The sequence below is a fragment of the Dromiciops gliroides genome, chromosome 3, assembly GCF_019393635.1.
Source record: "Dromiciops gliroides isolate mDroGli1 chromosome 3, mDroGli1.pri, whole genome shotgun sequence".
Taxonomy (NCBI): Eukaryota; Metazoa; Chordata; class Mammalia; order Microbiotheria; family Microbiotheriidae; genus Dromiciops; species Dromiciops gliroides.
Window position 1 is genome coordinate 645,220,278 of NC_057863.1, and position 18,173 is coordinate 645,238,450.

The 18,173-nt window shown below is 51.7% G+C and overlaps 1 protein-coding gene across 7 annotated transcripts; it reads left to right on the forward strand.

Annotated features, from left to right (window-relative positions):
* The first annotated feature begins 1,369 nt into the window (after positions 1–1,369).
* Positions 1,370–11,329, forward strand: MEIS3 (Meis homeobox 3). 7 transcript variants are annotated; one of them, XM_043994760.1, is made up of 13 exons: positions 1,370–2,119; positions 6,558–6,751; positions 6,965–7,136; positions 7,269–7,319; positions 7,631–7,681; positions 7,762–7,932; positions 8,409–8,520; positions 8,640–8,788; positions 9,128–9,204; positions 9,449–9,507; positions 9,842–9,937; positions 10,117–10,233; positions 10,820–11,329. In XM_043994760.1, the coding sequence occupies exons 1-13, from the start codon at positions 2,108–2,110 to the stop codon at positions 10,915–10,917; spliced, it is 1,359 nt and encodes a 452-aa protein (XP_043850695.1). In that variant the 5' UTR covers positions 1,370–2,107; the 3' UTR covers positions 10,918–11,329. The 7 variants fall into 7 exon arrangements, 5 of the variants coding, with proteins under 5 accessions (XP_043850695.1, XP_043850696.1, XP_043850697.1 ...); XM_043994761.1 differs by having other exon boundaries at positions 1,371–2,119; positions 10,816–11,329; XR_006355643.1 differs by having other exon boundaries at positions 1,372–2,119; positions 10,089–10,233.
* Positions 11,330–18,173: the final 6,844 nt, after the last annotated feature.

Below are 18,173 nucleotides of genomic sequence, written 5' to 3' on the forward strand. Positions count from 1 at the left end.
TAAGCAGACAGGTAAGCAGGCAGGAGGGAAGGCAGATAAGCAGACAGAGGGACAGGCAGTTAGATAAATAGGTGGGCCAGCCAGCCAAGATAAGACAACCAGGCAGATAGGTAAACAGGCCAGCAGACAGACAGACCAATAAGTGGGCAGACAGGCAGGTGGGAAGGCAGATGGATATGCAAAGAGGTGACTAGCCAGGTAGGCAGACAGTCTACATTCCCTCCCAAACTGTTAAAGTGTTCTCTCACTCCTTCTCTTAAGGGACTGTCTTGGTTTTCCTTCTGGGAGACAGCAATTGGGGCCTGGGTAATTCAGCCACCTGCTCCCTCTCCCTCCCCTCAAGTCCCAACATAGTCAAGCTAGAGGGGACCGACCCAGAGCAGAGCAGGAGTTCCTTCTGCAATATCGCCCACACCCTATCTTCTCCCCCTCCGCCTGAAGCATTCTCATGAGGGGCAAGCTCAGCACGGCCCATTCTACTATGAAATAACTAATCGGTCAAAATTCTTACTTGTGTTGAGCCAAAGTCGGCCTCTCTGCAGCCGCTACTCACTGCTTCTGGCTCTGTTCTCAGAGGCGGGGGGAGGTGTCCCTAGGAAGTTTCCATGTCTCCGACTCCCCACCTCCAAGAAATCTGACCGCTGTCCCTCCACCTACAAACTTCCTCTTCCTTTGGCCTGTCTGGACACACACACACACACACACACACACACACACACACAGATGTGCTATTCTCTCCCTCCCTCTCTCTCTCTCTCTCTCCTCCTCCTCCTCTATCTCTCCTTCCCTCTCTCCTGAATACATCTACAGCCTGAACCACGTATTCAAAGATACAGACATACACAATCAGATACAGATGCCCAGATGAACACCCTTGACGTGAGAGCAGGGGAGGAATTCTAATTTTGCCCTAAGAGAAAAAGGGCCCAGGGCAGCAACAAAATGTTTCCTGATCTCTGCCTCATAGGTAGAGAAGAGAGAAACAGATGTAGAAATAGATACATCATGAAAGCGAGAATGAGAAATAAACAGACTGAAAGATAGATGATACAAAGAAAAATATATGGATGGAGGGAGAAAGAAAGGAGGATAGGGAAAGTCAGAGGCAGAGAGTGAAAGAGATGGGTCCAAAAGAGGGAGACAAGGATGTGAGAGTGAGAGAGAGAGAGAAGAACAAGAACAAGAAGAACAAGAAGAAAAGAGGAGAGGAGAGGAGAGGAGAGACTGCTAAGGAAGAGAGCAAGAGATTCACCGAAGACACAGAAAGACAAGGGCTGAACCTCGTTGGGGGGGGGGGGCGGTGAGGGGGCGGAGGAGCAGGCGGGGACCAAGAGGCCTCTTTTCCCTCTCAACAGCCCCAGCCTCAGGCCCGCCCTGGCCCCTCTGGCTTCAGCTCTGGCCCCTCCAGCAGCCGGCGGACAGTGGGTTAAGGATTGGGTGATGTGGGAACTTCCGGATATGATCACAGAGAGAAAGAGGAGGGAGACAGAGGGAGACAGAGAGAGACACACACACACAGAGGCAGACAGCTGAGCATCCACTCAGCTGCTTACCAGCCCCCACACCAGGGACCCAGGGGCCCGGCCCAGCCCAGCCCCTTGCCAGTGGGGCCAGGTCTCCCCACATCGGTCCCTTCCTCTCAGCTTTCTTCCCTCTCTCCCTCCCTCTCTCCCTCTCTGATCTCTGTCTTTCTTTCTTTCTTTCATTCTTTCTGTCTCTCCCTGAATCTTTCTCTCTCTTTCACTGCCTCTTACTGGATTCACTGAGACTCCAGTTCTGGGGTACTGAGGGGTGGCTGGGGCTCAGGGGAGCCTTCTCTCCCCCATCCTGGGGTCCAGATCCACCCCCCCAACTCTCTCCCCCAGCCTGGGATGCTACTGGGGCCAGGGCACTGACCCCTGGGGGCTGGGCAGGAGGCTGTGCTCTGGGGTGCTCATGACAGAACACTACGCCCACCACTGAGCAGAAAGAGGGGGCCCTGGGCTGTGGGGGGAACCTGGGGGGCAACCGTGTCCCCACTCACCCTCCACAGCCCAGCCCCCAGGCCCGGATCTGGCGAGGGATAGACATTGGAGCTGCCTGACGTGGGCCCCAATTCTGGGGGCCCATGGCACAGAGAGTAAGTATGGATGCATGTCCCCGGTCAGCCAGCATCACAGGGATCTTATCCTTCATCCCTATCCATCCAGTCTCCATTTCCTCAGCTTCCCAGCTCCTTGTTCCCCTTCTCTGATCCCACGTCCTCCTGTCTCCTTATTCTCTATATCCCTCTTTCCTCTCCATCTCTTGCCTGTCTCTATCCTCATCATTCTATGCTTCATCTCTATCCCACTGTTTCCCCTTGCCTCTATCCCCTATTCTAATGTTCCCCCATGCGTCCTCCACCTCTCCTCCTATCCCTCTGTCTCCCACCCCCGTCTCTCTAGCTCTGTCTCACATCTGTCCTCATCTTCCTACCCCCATCCCTCTTTCTCTCCATCCCACTGTCCCCATCTCCCATTAAAATGTTGCTCCCTTCCACTGTTCCCCCACCTTTCTATCCCCATCCCTCTGACTCTCAATTACTCTATCCCCCATCTTTTGCTAATTCCATGCCATACTTATTCCCTAGTCCTCCATCCCCTTCTCACTTTTCTCCCATCTCTTTTTTCCATCCTTCTACCTCTCTCTCCATCCCCTCTCTCTAGATCTCTCACATTTCTCTTCCCCCATTCTTCTCTGACCCCTTCTCTCTGTCTCTACCCCCTCTTCTCATCTCTGTCTCTCCAGTTCCATGTTTCTATCCTAGGATTCCCCTATCCCTCTTCCCCTCCACCCTATCTGTCCAATCCCTCAGGTCTTCCAACTCTACCCCAGTCTTTTTGATCATATTATTATCCCCATCCCTGTTTCTCTATCTCTCTCAAATCTGTGCTCATTATTTTGCCCCATTCCTCTGTCCCTATCTCTCCACCTCTCCATCTTGGTGAAGTGTCTCTCTGTCCTCATCATTCTCTTCCCAACATATCTGTCCCCATTCACCTATGTCCCCATCCTTCTACTCCATCTTCCTATCTCCCAACTCTTTATCTTCACCATCCTCTTTCTAAGGCTCTGTCCCCTATCCAAGTATCTTCCCCTGTCTCCCATATTTCTGTCCTCATCCCTCCTTTCCTTCATTCTTCTCTCTACCCACTCTCTGTATTCCTGTCTTCTGTCTCCATCTCTGCCTCTGATCTCTGTTCCACATACACCTATTTTCCATCTCTGTCTTGCATATCTTCTTCTTCTGTCTCTGTCTCACATCTATCTTCATCCAATCTCTCTCCCCTTCCCTCTCTCTCTTCCCAATGTTCACTCATCCTATGGCTTTCCCTCTGTCCTCCCATTCATGCCCCATCCCTCTTTCCTTCCAAACTTCTCTCTCCTGTCCCTCTGAATCAAGTCCTCTTTCTCTCCCTCTCTGTCCCCATATTTCTGTCTCTCCATATCTCTCACATATCTATCTCCTGTTCTTCTATCTCTCCAATTTTCTCTATCTACTGCCTCTGAAGTCCATCTCTGAACCTAATCTCTGTCCGCCATCTATCTGCCCCATCCCGGTGTTCCAATCCTCTGTCCAAATCTCCTTCCCTCAACCTCCTGTTGAATTGTCACTCCTACTTCTGTCCCCATCTACCCCTGTCTCTGTCCCTCCTTTCTGTTTCTCCACCTCTGTCCCCACTGCTCTATCTGTCCCACTTTTTGTCACCTACCTGCTTTATCTCATTCACTTCAGTCCTTATCCCTTCATTCCCATCCCTCCTTCCTCATCTTTGTCTCTCTCTGTCCTGCTCCTTATTCTTCAGTCCTGCATCCCTCTTGCCCTCCATCATTCCATCGTCATCTGTCTTTCCTTGTATGTTCCTTCATCCCTCTGCCCTCTATCCTCTCCCATCCTTCAGTCCTCCTCCCTCTTTGCTCTTTCCCTCTATGTCTCTATACCTCCATTCTTCTCTCCCTCCATCTCTGTCCCTTCACCTATCTGTCCTTTATTAGTCTGTCCCTGTCCCTATGTCCCCATTTCCCTATCCTAATCCTTTTATCACCATTCTTCTAATTCTCCATTTTCTGTCCCCTAGTTCTTTTTCCCCTTCATCCCTCCAAGCCTCTTTCCTTCACTCTATTACTTCATCCCTCTATTCCACTTTCATCTTTCCTCACTTTTCTCCATCTCTCTGTCCCACTCTGTTCCCCCAATCCTTCTGATTACCCATTCCTTTTCCCCATTCTTCTTTTCCTCCAACCTTCTTTCTATCCACTTTGCTGATCTCCAATCCTTCTTTTGATTTCCCTGTTCCTCTATCCACTTGTCCATTAACCATCCCATATCTCCCTGTGCCCATTCCTCTGGCCCCTACCTATTTGTCCTTCTACCTGTGGCCCCCATCCTTCTTCATTGACTGACTGCTGCCCTCTTCCATTTGAACTCCATCTCTATTCCTCAGCCTTCTGATCCCCATCTCTCTAGCCCATTTCCCTCTATCCTGTGTTATCTCATAGCCCTTTCTCTCATCACTTTCCCTATTTCTCTTTTCCTCTCCTCATTTCCTCTTTTCCCTCTACACTGCCCCTCTGTCTCCCCCATCTGATGTCCCTCCAGTTTTCTGGTTCTGTCCTCTTCCCCCCACCCCCACATCTCTCTCTCTATTCCTCAATTCCCTGGCCCAGTTCCCTCGAACTTTATTTCCTTCTATCTCCATCCCTCTGTTGTCCTCCACTCAACCTCTCTATACCTTATCTCCCTACCCCATCCCTCGTCTATTCCCCATCTCACTGTCTCTTCATTCATTTTTTCTTTCATTCCTCTGCTCCAACTGACCGTTCCCCAACTCTGTCCCCCTATCTCTCTGTGCTTTATTTCTCTTTTCCTCAACCCTCTGCCCCCATCCCTTTGTCTCCCTTTCCTCTGTCCCTACTCCCTCTGTCCCCCATGCCTTGGTCCAAATTACCTTGATCCCTCTAACATCAATCCATCTGTCCTTCCCTCTGTCCCCCAATCTCTGTCCTCATCCTTCTGTTCCTCTGTCCTCATTCCATCACCCCCCACCTGACCCATTTCTTTGTTCCAATCTTGTTCCTGATTTTGAAGAGGGGGAGGCAAGGAATAGGAAGAAGAGTTCAAGCTGAGCCCTGGGACATCTAGGAGAGGGAGAGGAAAGGAGAGAGCAGAAGGTCAGCTCCCTGGAGGAGACAAGTGTCAGTCAATGTCCTCTCCAAGTCCCCAGGCTCTTCCCCTCTCATCCTGTGAGATGGGAAGGGGCAGACAGAGCTTCCAGACACTGTCCCTCAGCTGAATGGTTGGGATGGGAGTTCTGGATTGAGATCCTTCAGTGTCAGAGGAAAGTTTGGAGCAGAGCTCTCTGTGTGTATGTGTGTTTAAAAGAGAGAGAGTGTAATATGTCTGTGTGTTTGAGTGTGTCTCCCAGGCATGGACCAGAACGGGGTGGGGGGGGGTGTGTGCAAATAAAATTGACTTTATTTGGATTAGTGTTCTGTAAATGGAGATGGAGCTTAGCTAAAGTTGTTTGGGACACACACACACACACATACACAGTCTGCTAAATAGAACTGAAATGAAGAGGGTGGAGGGAAAGTCTTTATCTCTCCCCTCCCCCCAACACATATATGCAAAAGAATACACAATAAGAAAAATGCACCTCAGACCTCACACACTAGGAAACACGTTCAGAACCCAGGTGTTTATCCCACACACCTTTTCTCCAGAGGCTTGCTGATATTGTACTGTCTGTGTGTGTGTGTGTGTGTGTGTGTGTGTGTGTGTGTGTGTCTGGGTCAGGGGATTCCTGGGCTTGGGGATTCCAAACTCAGACTGATTGATCCCTCCTGAACCATCCCCAAGGGATGATGAATCAATCTCTGACTGTGAATGCTTTGAGAGAAAGGAAGGGCACAGAGATACAAATAGAGACAGAAAGTGACAGGGTTAGGTCCGCAGAGAGAGACTGTAACTAAACAGAGGCAGAGGCCGAAGCAGAGATCCAGAGATAAAAACAGGAACACCTACATGGAGACAGAGGCAGTAGCTCAGAGACACGCATTAGAGACAGAGACAGAGAAAGCTCTACGCTGATAGAGACAGCGATATGGCAGAAACACAGCACCAGAGATACAGAGAGATGAAATGCAGAAATAGAGACAAAAGCAGCTCTACAGAGAGAGACTAAAGTAGATGGAGGTACCGTACCAGAGACCCAGGTATAGAGACAAAGACAGCTGCACTAGGGACAGAGATTCTGACACGGACAGAGACACAGCACCAGAGACAGAGACAGGAAGAGGGAGAAAAAATGCTGAGGCAGAGGCTCGCGCAGCACACACAGAGAAGGAATTTGGTGTGGCCAGAGAAAATGAGAAAACTCTCCGATGTCTCCCTCTTCCCCTCCCCAAATCCCACTGAGAATCAAGAGATGTCGGGGCTTGTGAGAGAGGGGGGTCCAGGGAAGTGTCCCAGCGCCCGAACGCCTGGGTCCTGGGGTAACCGCTCTAATCCACTTTTTCTCCCTTCCCTCCCACAGTACGATGAGCTGCCTCAGTATCCCGGCGTGGACAGCGCAAGCCTGGCCAACTTCTCGGAAGCCGCGCCCCGGGGGAGCGGTCGGCCAGCCGTGCTACCCCAGGCCCCCTACGGCCCCGCGCCGCCCCCGGGGCCGGCCCGGGGCCGGGCAAGAGGAGGAGACGGACTGAAGAGCGAGAAAGACGAGATCTATGGGTGAGGGAGGCTGCTGGGCCCTGCCTCGATGGGTCCCCTGTGTCTGCGGGAGTCCCTCTCCCCCTCCCTCCCTGCCGGCCGTCTGTCTGTGGGTCTCCCTCCCCATCTCGCGGGGGCCCTCGGCCTAATTTCGGAACACCCCAGCCTCCCCTGCGCCCCGCCAGTCGAGCCCCAGGATGGGAGCTGAGGCCTGCCTCTCCCGGCGCCCTGCAGGCACCCGCTCTTCCCGCTCCTGGCCCTGGTGTTTGAGAAGTGCGAGCTAGCCACGTGCTCCCCTAGGGACGGGGCGGGCCCGGGGCCCGGGGGCAGCCCCGGCTTGGGACCCGGGGGCGACGTCTGCTCCTCCGACTCCTTCAACGAGGACATCACCGCCTTCGCCAAGCAGGTGGGCCCCCCCACGCGGCCCTCTGGGCGGGGGTCTGAGAGGCGCTCCCGGGGACTGGGGGAGCCTCTGAGGTGCCCTCGGTGCCCTCCCCTCCTCTCTCTCCTCCCATTCTCTCTCCCCGTTTCCTCTCAGGTCCGCATGGAGAGACCTCTGTTCTCCTCTAACCCCGAGCTGGACAACCTGGTGAGAGCTTAGCCCGACCACTCCAACCTCAAAGCCTTGATTCTCCCCAAACGCCGGGCCTGGCCTCCGAGGCAGCCCCCGCCTCCAGTCACCGGGGTGAGGGCGGGAGGGGCTCTGAAGACAATCGCTGGGCAGCTGCACTCTCTTTCCTCTGCCCCTGGGGGCCCTCATCTCCCAACCCCTGTTCCAGGTCTCTCTATGTCTCTATCTCCATAACTCTCTATCTCTCTGTCTCCCGGCTCGGATTGCTCTCACCGCTTGTGTCTCTCTGCTCCGTCTCTGTCTCACTCTGTCTCTGGGTGTCCCCTCAGATGATCCAGGCCATCCAGGTGCTACGATTTCATCTGCTGGAGCTGGAGAAGGTGAGCACCCATCTTGTCCCCCGCCCCTTCCCAGCTGCTCACTTCCCATCTTACCTCTATTCCTGCCCCCCCCCCCCCAGGTACACGACCTGTGTGACAACTTCTGCCATCGGTATATCACCTGCCTCAAGGGGAAGATGCCCATCGACCTGGTCATTGAGGACAGAGACCGAGATGGTGATGAGTCCATCATCCCCTGCAAGGCTGACCCGGATGACTTCCCAACCCCTGGCCCTGGCCTCCCCCACCAGGTGCTGCACCCACACACACCCTCGGGGGCACACTGAGATGCAACCACACATACATAACATACTTGGGGAAAAGTTACACACACTCAGGGACAGTCACACACTCATAGTCCTGCTCACCCACTGATAATTCACACTCACATACAGAGAGACACACAGTACAGTAAAATCCAGCCATGCAAAAAAAAAAAAAAAACCCAAAATCCAGCTATGCTCACACACACACACTTACATACTCATGTAACAGCCACAGTCATATAAAGCCACACCCTCAGATACACTTGGTCACACACTCATACAGTCTCGTTCAGACACAGGCAACACATAAGCCCCTTTAGGGAGAGGCAGGGGTTGTGGGCAGCCAGGAGATGCCAGGCAAGGGTGAGGGCTGTGGGAATGTCCAAACCCACCCAGTGTCTTCCTGTGCCTTGGCCGGGGATCTCTAAATTCCAGGCCCCACCACTCTCTTTTCCCTTCAGAACAACTCCTGGGTTCGGGACCACAGCGATAGCGGATCTGTGCACCTGGGGACACCAGGCCCATCCAGTGGGGGCATGGCCTCCCAGAGCGGGGACAACTCCAGTGAGCAGGGTAAAGGATGGGGAAGGAAGGACTAGGCAGATATTGGCCAAGGAAGGTCCTGGGCATCTGCTTCTCAAGGCTCTGGTTCGAGGGGAGGCTCCAGAGCCCAGCATCCCTCTCCCCCTCAGGAGATGGACTGGAGACCAGAGCAGCCTCCCCCAGCTCAGGGCCAGAGGATGATGAACCCGACCAGGACCAGAGGCAGAGTAAAAAGCGGGGAATCTTCCCCAAGGTGGCCACCAACATCATGAGAGCCTGGCTTTTCCAGCACCTGGCGGTGAGCCCCCCACTCCTAGTCCCCCGTCCCAGGGGAAGCGCTAGACATATGTAGCAAGACCCACAATGAGTCTGGCATGTGGGTCCCCCCATAAGTCCCCCCCACACATACACACACACACTCCTTAGGCCTCAGGTACTCCCAGGCTTGGCCCAGCTTCAGATCCTTCTCCGGAGCCTCTAGCACCACTGGGTTTGGCTCAAGGGAAAGAAAGGCCTTTCATCCCTTCCTGTTGGAATCTAAAGCTCTCCGGGAGGCCCTGAACTCGGCCACTGCCTTCTCTTTCTCTCTTCGTGGGGGTGACTCCTGGTCCATCTCCACCCTCTGTATTGCCCCCAGCACCCCTACCCCTCTGAGGAGCAAAAGAAGCAGCTGGCCCAGGACACGGGGCTCACCATCCTACAGGTCAACAACTGGTGAGGAGCTCCTGGGGGGGGGGAGAAGGGGGAGGGGCTGGCTGGGGATGCCCAGGGCCTCCCCCTCCCTCTGCCTCTATCTCTCTGTCCCTCCTCACTGCCTACCTGCCCACCCAGCTCTTGCCTAGCTTAGCTAGTCGGACCCTTCCACCATCCCCTGAGCCTTCCTCGACCTGCTGTCTGGGTCTCTCCATGACCCCATCTATGTCTGTCTGTCTGTCTGTCTCTGTATCTTCTCCCACAGGTTCATCAATGCCAGGAGGCGGATTGTGCAGCCTATGATTGACCAGTCCAACAGGGCAGGTGTGTCCGTGTGTGTGTACATGTGTGTGTGTACACGTGTGTGTGTACACATGTGTGTGTGTGTGTGTGTGTGTAAAAATAGGACTTGGAGCAGAAAAGGTACCTTAGAGACCACCTAGTTCAGTCTTTATTTGACAGAGGAAAACCGAGTCCTAGAAAGGTGAAGTGATTGGCTCTCTAACACCTGAGTGGCAGAGCTGAGATTCGGCCCCAAGCCCTTTGCCTCACCCGCCCCCAGATCCTGTGGTAGGCCACAAAGCCTGTCCAGTCACCATTGGGGTGGGTAGGTGTGTACTAAGGAATGGGAGAGGAAGGTGTTGTGTCCCCCTCGCAGGCCCTGGCACAGCCTACAGCCCTGAGCATGGCCCAGCCTTGGGGGCCTTTGGCCCAGACCAGAGTCCAGGCCCTGGACCCCCCATGAGGACCACCGGTAAGCCCTGCCCCCAATCTGGATCCCACAGAGATCTGCCCATTCACTCTGAGCCTCCCTTGGGGGCCCAGGGCTCATGAATAATGCAGAAGCTTCCTTTGCATGCAAGAACTCACACTATCCTAGTCCCACCCCCTGTCTCTTCTTAAAGGGGCCCCACACCTCCTTAAAGGGGGCAGGTTTGGGGGAGGGCCTCCTTCCCCCATCTCTCCTCCCCAGGGTCCATGGGCATGAGCGTGAGCCTGGACAGGCAGTGGCATTACATGTAGGAGCACCTGCAGCCTCACCCACTGATGGTGAGTGTCTTCTGTCCTTGACACATACCCCACCCCACCCCCATGTCCTTGTATACCCAGCCCTGGGAGAATCGGAGGAGGAGGGGCAGTTCCTTGGACCAGAGCTCTCCTGGGCACTGTCTATACCCAGCGGGAGGGCAGGCTAGGTTGTGGGACTTAGCAGGGAGTTGGTGCAGGGAGTAAGCCTGGCCTGCTTCTTGGTCTTGTTCTCCCCAGTGTCTCTGCTTCTCATTTTCCTCTCTCGGTCTCTCCCGTGTCTCTCTTCATATGCCTCAGTTTCTCTTTCTGTCTTCTCCAGCCCTCAGTTTTTCCCTCCCTCTCTTCTGCCTGCCTCTCTTTCTCCCCCTTTCTTTCTCTCCTTTTCTCTTCGTTTTTTTTTGTCTTTGTGTCTCTTTTCATTATCTCTTATTGTCTCTCCCGTGTTTCTCCCTCTCTTTCTCTGTACCCGTTCTGAGTCTCCCAATGTTTCTATCCCCTAGTAGTGGGGAAGCCAACAGAATGTGAGGAAAGGAGCGAGCTCTGGGGGTCCCCAAAGCCCCTTCCCATTTCCTCACCCTCTGCAAACCTTTTCTTTCTCCCAAGTCAGGACTCCTTCTCCGTGGATGTGGAGGGTCCTGTGAGCTGAGCCCCCCACACACACCTGGGGCTCCCAGCCAGGGCCCTGCCTGGTGTGGCCGGGCCTGATGCCCTCCCACCTCAACGCCTACCTCCCCGGGCTCCCCCGGGCTTCTGGGCTGGGACTCGCTGCACACTGAGCTATCCATCCCTCAATGATGATATTGAGAAGACACCCGCTCCATCCACAGGCTCCTCAAAGACTCTGGACCCCTTCCCTGCTTCTCCCTGAGCCCCAGGTCCCCTTGTGCCCCACCCTGGGGGGCAGGAGCTTTGCCTGGTACCAAGGCCAAAGGGTGGGGGGGAAGTTCAGAGGAGCTGGGGAAGACCGACCAGGCCTCTTTCCTCCAGGCCTGGGCAAGAAAGGTCTGGGGACACAGACAGGGCAGGGCGCCCCCGGGGTTTCCCTGTCTTCCCGGTTCTGCCCCTACTTTCTTAGGCTGTCACTGTCTCTTTCTCAGTCTTTTTAAAAAAATGATAAAATCTTAAAAAAACAACCAAAACCCTTTGGTTCCAGCCTCTTTCCCTCCTTCAGTCTGTCCCTGTGTTTGTCTCGCTGGCTAACAATGAAGACCAGAGCAGAGGAGGAAGGGGGCAGGTGGCCCCTGGGGAGGGGGGCTGCGGGAGGAGGGGGGTCGGGGCTGAATGCCTCGGGCCCATTAGCTGTATCGTTCCCCCTCTGCTCCCCACGCTCTTTCTCCACCTCGGTACCTGCACCTCCCTCCGGGGCTCACTCCCCTTTCTCTGTTTTCCTTTCTGTCTTTCTCTAGCTACCTAAGTAGTACTCAGCCAGGGCTGCAAACTCCAGCCCTCCCAAGGCCCTCGCACAAAGGCTGGTACAGTCGAGGGAGAGGCCTGGAAGTCAGGAGAGGCTCAGCTGGGTCCTTAGGAGAGGGGTGGGGCAGACCTGGAGGGACTAGGGAGGGCAGGTGGGAGGGTGATAAAGGAGGTCAACCCCCCCCTACTTCTCTTCCCTTTATCTGCTCCTTAGCTGGAACTGAGGAGGGGGAGATAAGATGGGGGCAGAATGTCAGAGCAGGAAATGCTCTTGAGGACCATTTAATAACTCCTCTTAATTGGACAGATAAGGAAAATGAGGCTGGTAGCTGAGGTCAAACAGCAAATCAGGGGGCCTGGTTCCCAGGCCAGGCCAGGGCTCTCTCCACCATTCTCTTACCAGTCCCCCCTGGACACTTGAATCAGTAGGTTTTCGCTTAGGGGCTAGTCTTACTTAGATGTTTTCTAGAAGGAGAAACTGAGGCAGACGCAAAAGTTGAGTGTAAGTGGGGGGATCCTTCCGTTCTTGCTCTTAGCCCCTAATTCACAGAGGAATGAATGAACAGGTAGATGAAAAAAACACTGATTAAGCACCTACTATGTGTGGGGAACTGTGTGTGGTGCTAGAGATACCAATACAAAGGTCCCTCCTCTCAAGGAGCTGACATGGAAAGGGGAGAGGGGTGGCTAGGGCAGGACCCTGGATGTGAGCAGGCACAGAAAGCCAGAGCCAGCCAGAGGCCATAGAAGCACCTACCTGAATTACAGTGCCCTGAACAAAAGAGGGGAGAGGGCAGGATGGGCAGGGTGTGTAGCGAAACCAAGCAGGGAGCCCCAGCTTCCTTGTGGATGCCTGAACATAGTGTGACATGTGGGCTGGGGTTGGCTACATGGACTAATTCAGAGAGCTGGCACACTATCTATGTGTCGACCAGGAGTGGCCAGGACCCTGTGTGTGTATGTGTGTATGTGTGTGTGTGTGTGTGTGCTGTGTACGTGGTATATGTATGTGTGTGTGTGATATATGCATGTGCATGCTACGTGTGGATGTGTGGTATAGTGTGTGTGGTATATGTGGTATATGTATGTATGTGTGTGTCTGCTGTGTGTGGTATATATTGGTATATGTGGTATGTGTGTGATGTGTGTGCATGGTATATGTATGTGTGCACAATGTATGTATGTGTGTGCTATGTGTGTATGTGTGGTATAGTGTGTATGGTGTATGTGGTATATGTATTGTGTATGCATGTGTGTCTGCTGTGTGTGGTGTGTATTTGTATGTGTGGTATGTGTATGATGTATATGTGGTGTATGTATGCTCTGTGTGTGTGCTTTGTGTGGTATGTAGTGTGCATGTGTGCGTGTGTGTGTGTGTGTGTGTGTGTGTGTGAGAGTGTGGCCATGTAGCTGGGTGATGGATGGCTCTGTCAGGATTCCCCAGCTAAGCCGAGCCCATCCATCAGGACAGTGACAGGTGTGCGTGTTGCTGTATGTGTGCAGACTCCGACTTTTGTATTAACCACAGAGGCCAGCAGATAGTCTCAGGACACACACACAGAGTACAACAGACACAACCCTGCCCTTGACTCCCCATGTGACCTCGGGCAGAAGTCCAACGAGTATCTGTTTGATGAAGAAGTAACATCTTGGATATGGATCAATCTGACTGCTGCTTAACCACCCCGGGGAGGACAAGTCTACTGCCCTCCCCAGGCAGCTCCTTCTGCTCTTGGAATGCACCGTTAGGAAAATCTTTACCTCCAGCCTCAATTGGCCTCCTCATGAGGCTGGACACCCACCCATCATTCCCAGTTCTCTTTTTATTTTGTTTTGTTTTGGGGGGGTTGTTTGTTTGTTTTTGCAGGACAAGGAGAGTTAAGTGATTTGGCCAGGGTCACCCAGCTAGTAAATGTCAAGTGTCTGAGGTCAGATTTGAACTCAGGTCTTCCTGAATCCAGGGCTGGTGTTTTATCTACTGCGCCACTAGCTTCCCCCAAATATTAAAACTACTATTTCTTTTTTCTTTTCTTTCTTGATTTTTTTCTATTTTATTCATATATGCACCAGAGACATAAATTTTCTTTTCTTTTCTTTTTTCTTGGCAGGGCAATGAGGGTTAAGTGACTTGCCCAGGGTCACATAGCTAGTAAGTGCCAAGTGTCTGAGGCTGGGTTTGACTCAGGTTCTCCTGAATCCAGGGTTAGTGCTTTATCCACTGCGCCACCTAGCTGCCCCCCCCCATCATTCCCTGTTCTGCCCTCAGGAGCGAGGCTTATCCCTCCTCCACATGCTAGTCCTGCCCTGTGCTGTCAGAATCTTCCCTTCTCCAGACTAAGCACCCCCAATTCTTTTTTTTTTAGTGAGGTAATTGGGGTCAAGTGACTTGCCCAGGGTCACACAGTTAGTAAGTGTCAAGTGTCTGAGCCCTGATCTGAACTCAGGTTCTCCTGACTCCAGGGCGGTGCTCTGCACTCCGCCACCTAGCCGCCCCACCCCCAATTCATTGAATGAACTATGTAGCTTGGACTTGGGGCCTGTCTCCATCTCAGTTCCCCTCCTCTGAAAGCTCTCCAGAGTATTGATGCTCTTCCTAAACTGTGGGCCGTGGATCTCAGTGCCATCCTCCAGGCAGGGTCAGACCATACCTCCATCCTGCAGAATATCATGACCATTATGCCCAAGTAGTATTACCCAACTTTGGCTACCACTGACTCCCATTGTACTTGCGATCTTTCCCTCCCTTCTCCAGCCTCCGGGTGGGACCAGAGCACCTCCCAGGGCCCTTCCGCCTCTAAAACTCTAACCCTGTGATGGTCTCTTCCCTTCCAGGGGCACAGATTGCAGCCCTCCACACTCTCTCATTCTGCCCAGCTCATGCTGGTCTTCCTGTCCATCATCTGTAAGGGGTCCAACACAACAGGAGGTCTTCCTCTAGATCTGAGGACATTGCGTGGGTGTCATCGGAGCCCATCTCTCCTCCACTTCTTTTTTGGATTTATTTATTTGGCTTTGTTTGTTTGTTTGTTTGTTTTGCAGGGCAATGAGGGTTAAGTGACTTGCCCAGGGTCACACAGCTAGTAAGTGTCAAGTGTCTGAGGCCGGATTTGAACTCAGGTCCTGGTGAATTGAGGTCCAGTGCTTTATCCACTGCGCCACCTAGCTGCCCCTTGGGGTTTTCTTTTTCTTTTTTTTTTTTTGGTAAGGCAATTGGGGTTAAGTGACTTGCCCAGGGTCACACAGCTAGTAAGTGTCAAGTGTCTGAGGCCGGATTTGAACTCAGGTACTCCTGAATCCAGGGCCGGTGCTTTATCCACTGTGCCACCTAGCTGCCCCTGGGGTTTTCTTAACAAAGATACTAGACTGGTTTGCCATTTCCTTCTCCAGCTCATTTTACAGATGAGGAAACTGAGGCAAACAGGGTGAAATGACTTGCCCAGGATCACACAGCTAAAGTGTCTGAGGCTGCATTTGCACTCGGGGAGATGACTTTTCCTGACTTCAGCCTCGGCACTCTATCCACTCAACCACCCAGCACATTATTCCCTGGTACAATGTTATTTTTTTTTAAATGGGCCTTTGTTTCGGGGAGAAACGTGAGTCCCTAAAAACTCTGGACACATTCCCAAAGGTAATTCAATCTTAATTCCTCCTCTGGAGTTCAATTCTGGGCTTAATCATTAGCCACAAGCAGCATCTGTCTAAAATACAGAATTAGAAAGTCGAGCTCTCCATCTGCCTGTGGATGAAGTTTGATTACAAAATTCTGTGAAACCTGAGATTCTATCATTCTAAAATTTGAAAATGGCTATGCAGCATCCCCATGATCCTATGAATTCTGAGATCGTACAAGGTCAGAGAGAATATATGATAGGGCAAATCCATTGATTTTATGAAGTCTGAACTCCTTAGATTCTGTGATACTGTCATTTGACAAAATCTAAGCTTTTCAGTTGCTAATACTTTAGGACTCCATTATAGGGGCTCAAGATTCTCTGGTCTGAAATAGTGTGATCCTTTTCTTTTCTTTCTTCCTCCCTCCCTCCCTCCCTCCTTCCTTCCTTTTCTTTCCTTCTTTCTTTCTTTCTTTCTTTCTTTCTTTCTTTCTTTCTTTCTTTCTTTCTTTCTTCCTCACTTTTTCTCTTTTTCTTTTCCTTCTTTCCTTTGAAACTGTGAAGTCTGACTCCTTCATTTTACAGATGAGGAAACTGAGGCACAGAGAGGTTGAGTGACTTGCCTGTGGTCATATAGCTAGTAGAGGTCGGAGGTGAGCTCTGAACCCAAGTCTTCCTGAATCCAAGGTCAATGTCCCTGATGGGGGAAGTTCCCCTGTTCATCTGGGTGACTGTTGAATAAGGGATTTCTGTCTTGTATATTTTTGACTAAATGGCTGCTGAGAACACTTCGTCTCTCCAATTCTGTGGTTATTATAGCCTTAGACAATTGTCTGGGACTCTGAGAGGTAATGATTTATCCAGGATCACACCATTAGGTGTCACAGGTAAGATCTGAACTCAGGCCTTGCTGACTCCAAAGCCTACTGTGTAGCAACACCCCAGTGAAAATCTGAGTCAACAAATCTACTCTTCTACAAAATCTGAGATTCTCTGATTCTAAAATTCTGTGATTCTAAGGCTATTGTTTTTGAAATTCTCAGTTTTTAAGAGCCTGTGACATTATAATCCTATGAAGTCTGAGATTCTATGATTCTGAGATGCTATTGCTGTCGGCCATCCTTCTCAGAGGGAGACAGGTAGGTGGTGGGATAGGGGTCTGGCCGACAGCAGCAAGAATATCCCAGTCGGCCTAAGCCTTCCTGACATATGAGGCTACCCAGCCCCCATTGCTCTTCAGCTTCTGGCCTCTGAGGATTGCAGGCTTGGGGTAGAGGAGGGAAAGTGAGGAGGATACAGAAAGGGGATGGGGGTGAGAGGCAGGGCAGGTTGGGATAATTTGAAACCATCTGAGACTGAGGGGGTTCCCAGAGACTCACTCTTCTTTATCCTCTCATTCATTGTACAGATAAAAGGAGAGTTCTCAGAGGGATGAGCTGTTCTTGTAATAGAAGCTATATAGGGAAAAGAAACGGCTACTGGGCCACTTCCCCGCCCCCATCTTCTCTAGGAAGCTCCAGGATTCCCCCACCCTTTCTCTTGACCTGGGGTCTTGCCTACTTCATTCACAGTGATTAAACCAGTTGGCTCTAGCACCAACTTCAGAGAGCCTAAGGAAGGGAGATGGGAGGGAAGGTTAATGAGAACTAAAAATACCTCCCAACCACAGGGCCCCTGGTCTGACCGCTAGTCCCAGCCTTCAGCAATTAGAGAGCACAGAGTACCTGTGGGAGGCTGGGGAAGGATGCCTGAGCCACAGACTGTGTGTGTGTGTGTGTGTGTGTGTGTGTGTGTGTGTGTGTACACATGTGTATACATATCTGTATGTGTGTGTATCTTTCTGTGAGGCAGTGTGTGCATAAAAAATAAAGCCAGTAGGGGCAGCTAGGTGGCGCAGTGGATAGAGCACCAGCCCTGGAGTCAGGAGGACCTGAGTTCAAATCCAACCTCAGACACTTAACACTTACTAGCTGTGTGACCCTGGGCAAGTCACTTAACCCCAATTGCCTCACTTAAAAAAATAAATAAATAAATAAAAATAAAGCCAGTAGGCTTTGTGTTTTCCTGTCTTTCCACTGGTAAACACAGTGATCCCCTTAAAGTGATAAAGGCCGGGGCAGCTAGGTGGTGCAGTGGCTAGAGCACCAGCCCTAGACTCAGGAGGACCTGAGTTCAAATCTGGCCTCAGACATTTGACACTTACTAGCTGGGTGACCCTGGGCAAGTCACTTAACCCTCATTGCCCCATAAAAACAAAAACAAAAAAACCCACTACCAACAACAACAACAAAGTGATATAGGCCACTAAGCCAATCAATCAACAAGGTTTTATTAACGTAGCCAGGTCTGGGGCTCAGTGGATAGAGCATTGGACCTGAAGTCAGGAAGACCCAAGTTCAAATCCAGATGTGTGACCCTAGGCAAGTCACTTATCTCTGCCTTCCTTAGTGTCCTCATCCATAAATGGGGATAATAATTGCACCTACCTCTCAGGGTTGTTGTGAAGATCATATCTGTAAAGCATTTTTCAAACTTTAATGAATGATAGCTATTACTTTTATTATTACTATTCTGAGAAAATAATTTAGCTTCCATAGACCTCACTTCCTTCCTCTGTGTTATGAGAAGGGTTAGATTAGCGATCCTCTGGAGTCCCTTCCAGGTCTAAGTCTGTGGTCTTATGAAATTAATTTAAGGGTCAAAAATCGTCCAGAAGACCTGTCCTCCCAGGAGGAGATGTATTGTGTACTGGGAGAGACTATGAAAGTCAGAGATAAAACTACATCTCTAGATTTCCCCAGACCCACTTTCTATTCATTCATTCATTCACTCACTCAGTCACTCATTCACTCACTCGCTCATTCATTTACTCGTCCATTCATTCACTTATTCACTCATTCATTCACTCACTCAATGCCTGCAAAGGCTCTTCCC